This window comes from Theobroma umbraticum, unplaced genomic scaffold (genome assembly GCF_002168275.2).
Source record: "Theobroma umbraticum cultivar Fairchild unplaced genomic scaffold, ASM216827v3 scaffold_4.1, whole genome shotgun sequence".
Taxonomy (NCBI): Eukaryota; Viridiplantae; Streptophyta; class Magnoliopsida; order Malvales; family Malvaceae; genus Theobroma; species Theobroma umbraticum.
This window is the reverse complement of record NW_018397258.1, coordinates 3,300,319-3,305,719: the sequence shown is the minus strand read 5'-3', so window position 1 is coordinate 3,305,719 and position 5,401 is coordinate 3,300,319. Positions and strand designations below refer to the sequence as shown.

The 5,401-nt window shown below is 35.5% G+C and overlaps 1 protein-coding gene across 1 annotated transcript; it reads right to left on the bottom strand.

Annotated features, from left to right (window-relative positions):
* Positions 1 to 302: 302 nt before the first annotated feature.
* LOC110413949 (Integrase-type DNA-binding superfamily protein) lies at positions 303 to 1,321 on the bottom strand. The gene has a single exon (XM_021424982.1). The coding sequence runs from the start codon at positions 1,287 to 1,289 to the stop codon at positions 714 to 716; it is 576 nt and encodes a 191-aa protein (XP_021280657.1). The 5' UTR covers positions 1,290 to 1,321; the 3' UTR covers positions 303 to 713.
* Positions 1,322 to 5,401: the final 4,080 nt, after the last annotated feature.

The window sequence follows — 5,401 nt, the reverse complement described above, 5'->3', positions numbered from 1 at the left end:
TGAATTGATAAAAAAGAAAAATCAAATTCGAGGTTTAATTATTCATTTGACTAATGGAGCCATTATTCCCTTCCAAATATTTGAAACAAAACTGTCCCCTTTGTTCTAAAAATAAAAATAAAAAACATCCATAAAGGCCATATTTTTTATGAAATAAAAAATAGAAATGAGTGATATAATTATAACAATACATGCAAATTAATATTTAATTAAAAACAATTCTAACTTAACTATATTCTAAAAGCCTTTTGGTCATAGAGAGGACTTAAAATTTCTCAAAGGTCCTTTCTTTAATGCCAAACTGAAAGGAGCAAAAGACCACTTTATTGGCACGCCGTTCTTATTTACATACAGAATGTATCCCCCACCTCCCCATAATATTCCATGTAGCAGGCACCCAGTGAATTCACTTAACCCTCCCTTGTACACACTTAAGTTGAATATTAAGGGTAAGGGGAAGAAACATAATATAAACAACCTCCTCCTCTTATCTAAGTTGTAATAATTTACAGAAATCGGCTCGATTTCTAGCCTACAGATGAAGGAAACAGTGAACCAATTGGGAACCTGGTGCATCTTAACTTCGCCAAATTGCGTGCCATACCACAAAGCTTATATAATGCCAAATCATCAGTACATAAAAGCGAAGACAAGAGGTTGGTGAAACATTCATGGAGATTCTTCTTTTTTTGTTCACAACCCAACCATACACATCAGAGACATGCCAAGAACTGTTGTTGCTGCTGAGCCTCTCCTTCCAGCCACGACCCATCGCCGGTGAATGTCCAACCGCGTGAATTCCATTGGCACCCGCTGTTCATCAGTTCTGGCAGCTCAATTTCGCCCCAAAAATCGTCAGCGCCGTGTCCGTCACCGTCTTCGGATGATTCTTGACTTTTTTTCGACGAAACTACTGAATGCGCAGCCTTTGCTGCTGCGGCCTGAATATCTCTAGCCGTACACGTCGACGGTCTCGGTAAATCCTCCACTTCGTCGGGAAAATTAAGCTGCGCTTTACGTCCCCGTAAGCAGAACGCCGCTACATCGTAGGCTTTGGCGGCCATTTCTGGCACGGGGAATGAGCCTAGCCAAATGCGCGACTTTTTGCGTGGCTCTCTAATTTCCGACACCCATTTGCCCCACCGCCTTTTGCGGACACCCCTGTAGACGGGATGCCTAGTGCCGCCTCGCTTGGAGTCGTGTTTCGGGTGAGTTTCGGCTGTCGTGGTGGATTCAGGGGAGGTGGTGGAGGTGTTCAAGTCATCTTCAGTGTATGGTGGTTGCTCCATTAACGTTAGAACCGTTGGCTACGAGTGTGTCGTGGGCATTTATATTTGCATTTAGACGTTGCAACTGTGAGTAAATTTACAAGAATACCCATACTAAAAAGTGGGCAAAGTCATTTGTCAAACGTTAAAGCATGCTATTTGCTGGAAACATTCAAGCTTACGCGCCACTTCTTTGTGTAGGAGCTGCGATTGGGGAATCGGATTTTTATGACACAACCCAACCCTTGTTTGGCTCAATCATTTTTGACATGATCATGTGCCAAAAATTAGTTGCCCTAAACATACTATCACTTCTCTCAATTGACTTAAATTTATTATAATATAAAAAAAAATAATATAAATTTGATCTAAGGATTGTTATTCATTTTAAGAGACGTTATTCCTTTATAATTTTATTTGTACAAATATATACTAATACTAATACTAAATGTATTACCAAATGCAAAAGGAGGCAGACATTTGCAAAAATGTAGGGATACTTTCTCTTGGAGATTCCTGTTCCCTTGAGCATTGTCATGTAGTGATGATCAGTGAAGGAGACAAGGAGCGCGTGCGATTGGTGGAGCTGTGATGGTCTTAATATGTCCCCTACCAACAGTGACGGGAAGCGTCGATGAATTGGCACGACAATGACCAAGTTACCCTTTCACGTAAGCTCATTGTCAAAATAGCTCTCTCCCAAAGGGAGGAGAGAAGAGGGCTGTCAACAAAAGGCCTTTCTATCGTCTGGGGTTGGGGAGATGGTTCACAGTTTCACATGGTGGAAACGGTAACACGAGAATTCTGTGAAACCCTTTTTCGCTTTCGTTTAGGGCCTTTTTGATGTGATCCTTTTTCCATGATTTTTGATGGGTTCTTTGTAGAGTAAGCTAGATTTAACAGCTACTCTTTATGTTAAATCAGTAGAGATGCTGATTAATTTGCTGCCCATTCTTTGTCTTTTTTATTTATTTTTTAAAATTGTTTTTGGTCGTAAAAGATGCCCACACTTCCAGGTCATCTAGCTGTTCGAGGTCAAGATTGGAGGCTGCTTCGTCTTCTCCTCTGTGAACTTCCTAGTCAACTTGATTATATGTAGATTGCTTTCAATCATTAGCCCAATATTTAATCATGCAAATTAATATGCTTTCTTACCCAATTTTTTCAGAGGAAATCAAGGATATGTAAGGACCAATTTGGACAGTTTGTATATTACGATAATATTTTTTTCTTCTTACAATCGGACTTAAATTCTTGAATCTAGTTTTGCAAGGTTAGTGCATCAAAAGCAAGTTTAATAGTGGATGCATAGTAGGAATCAAACTTGATTGTACGAGTCTCGGAATGCTAATACAGAAATCATGATGGTTCTACAAAATATGGGTTTGACTTTAAAAAGTTTATTATTAATTTAAGTTCTTGTGTTCAATGATTAATTAGTTATGCATTTAAATATTTGATTCAGCAACAAGGTCACGCGCTTCAAGAGTTATTTACTAACTGAAATAAGTCTATTCATGGCATGCAGCCAACTTAATATCTATCGAATACTCCCGTTTAAAATTGGAAGCTGTTCATTGGCCAACGTTGTAGGAGAAGATAAGAGGGATAGCAGCAAAAACCACTCAAAACTCCACCTCTGTTATTGGCATTGTCAGAGTAAATATATATATATAGAGAGAGAGAAGAAACATGAAAGGTAAAAATGGGCGTTCTTTGTCTTGAATCTCGATTGCAAATCTGCCCCGGATGACCATGAACCACATAGCTGCGAAACCTCCAACAGAAAAGAACAGGGGACTGGTATTCGGAGGAGACGGAGAAAAAAATAGACAAGAAGGGTCTAATTTTTCATTTTAAAGTGACCTGAATATCGTTTTTGTTTTGTCTTAGAAGGATAACTTAACCATTGGGAAGCCACGCACCAATAAAATCTTATCTGCTTCCGTTAAATAAACAAAAACAACAAAACATGACGCTGATGATGGGATTTTACGCATCCTTTATTTGCCGAATTAATAATTTGTCTGTCTCTACAGTTGCTTTTTTTTTTTTTTGGCTTTGGAATTAAGAATTTGTCCACAACTTTCCTCTTAAATGAAATTTGCCCCTTCGAATCGGTATACCAAACAGGCTATGTGCTAGGGAAATGTAGGACCTTGCATCCCTTAAAGAGGGGCTACAGGGTAGCTCGCTAGGAGGGATGAAGGTGGCTGGAATTAGCTGTTTTCCAAAGTCGGGTGACTTTGTTTTGGGGTCCCCTTCCTTCCATGCCCTTTACTGGGTTTGTCCTGTCTGAACCAAGTCCTTTTACCCGAAAAACCAAAATCTTTTTCATGTGGTAAAATGGTAATGGTTGGAGACTCAATTAGACTTCATTTCTTCTATAGCATTTATTCCTTTCCAATTTCAATCTTCATGCTGTGGAAGATTTCCAGTTTGGTGAACACTCAAGAGGTAAGTTCCGTGAATCAAACAACAATCTCACCAACTTAGTGGCATCAAAAGCATTAGGAAGGGTTCACTGTATGCCAGTTGATAGACACTAGTAGCACTCAACTTGAAAGTTAAATCAATCAAACCAGGGTTAAAACACGCTTTTCTTTTTATTTTAATTTAAATACGAGACAATCTTATGGTTTCTCACAACTTTCATTCGTCATTTCTATAGTTATTTATCAAATGCTTTATATTCATGATAACATCAAAAGTAAATTTTTTGCACAGGACACTTTATAATTTTTTTCAATAATATCTTATAAGTTTTTCTTTTTCTCAATTAACATCTATACTAGATAACCTTTGTTCTCATAAGGTTAGGATGTTAATTTCATTTAATAAAATTATCAAAATATTTTAATTCAAAATTAATCTATTTGTTCATACTTAAGAGTATTTTTTTAATTTTATTAGAAAAAATAAAAAAACTTAACCAATTATGAGAAAACATTTTATCCATAGATGCTAATTGAAAAAAAAATCTATAAAGTGTTAATTAGAAAAAAAAAACTAAAGGGTATTATGCAAAAAATAAAATAAAATCACAAGAGATAAAGGTAGAGTCTACCCTAAATTAAATTAATGCAAAATAAATACTCTATGATGATGATGATGATGACGACTAAATAATATATTCATTATATAAACTAGCCTCCTTGATCTCTAATTTTATGCTAAGGAATCATAGCACACCTAACGATTCTTAATTAGTTTAAATCATTGGTAAAATTAAATACCAAATCACTTTTTTCAAACAAAACACCAAAGCTAAATTCCTAAGTTCAAATCACACAAAGCCCACCTCCTTTCCTTGTCATTTCGTGTCGTATATCTTACTTAAAACTATTGTACGTCTTTCTTAATAAGTCTTATCTTTAACTTATTAGACCTTCTCTCTATACAAGAGTTCATGTCTGAAGCCTTTTATTATATATCCAATATAACATTAATAAATGTATTAAAATTGATTTATATATGAAAGTTATATTTTTTTTTACTTAATTTAAATTTTTTTGAAATATTTGATTATCTAATTATGACTTCCTTTAATAAACTCACGGAATTAATCGATACCGTTCTTCTCATTGTGCAACCTAATCAATGCAAATCTAGCATGGGTCCATGAATTTGTTTGTATTGAGAGATTTTTCCCAGTATAAAATGATGAAACAAAGATGTCTAACTACTATTCCACAATTCAAACTGAGATCGGGCAGAGCAAAATAAATGTAGCGGTCAATTTTGTTAGGATGAAACATGTGTGCCTCATAAATATAAACATTTTTTTTCCTTTCTTCATCTTCTGTTTCCCCCTTGTTGTGGCTTTTAGGTAGAGTGATGTAGCAAAGGGGTGACCCAACGGGCACTACAGCCATCTTGCATTTGTACTTCAAACTTTTCAGTTCAAACATGGAAAACGTGAATCCTACTTCTACACATTGCTGAATTTTATACTAGTCTACGGTAATAAGGTGTCAAGTTAATTAATTATTAATAGATTGACGATAATTTTAATAATAATTATATTAAAAAAGTGAAAAACAGAAAAAACATTTATTTTTCAAATGAACAGGAATCTTCTATTTTCATTTAGTGTTTCATTTAACGTCTCATTTAGTATTTCTTTTTTATAA

Bases quoted from the DNA above. Each gene is read 5' to 3' on its own strand.
- LOC110413949 (XM_021424982.1), bottom strand. From the start codon at position 1,289: ATGGAGCAACCACCATACACTGAAGATGACTTGAACACCTCCACCACC.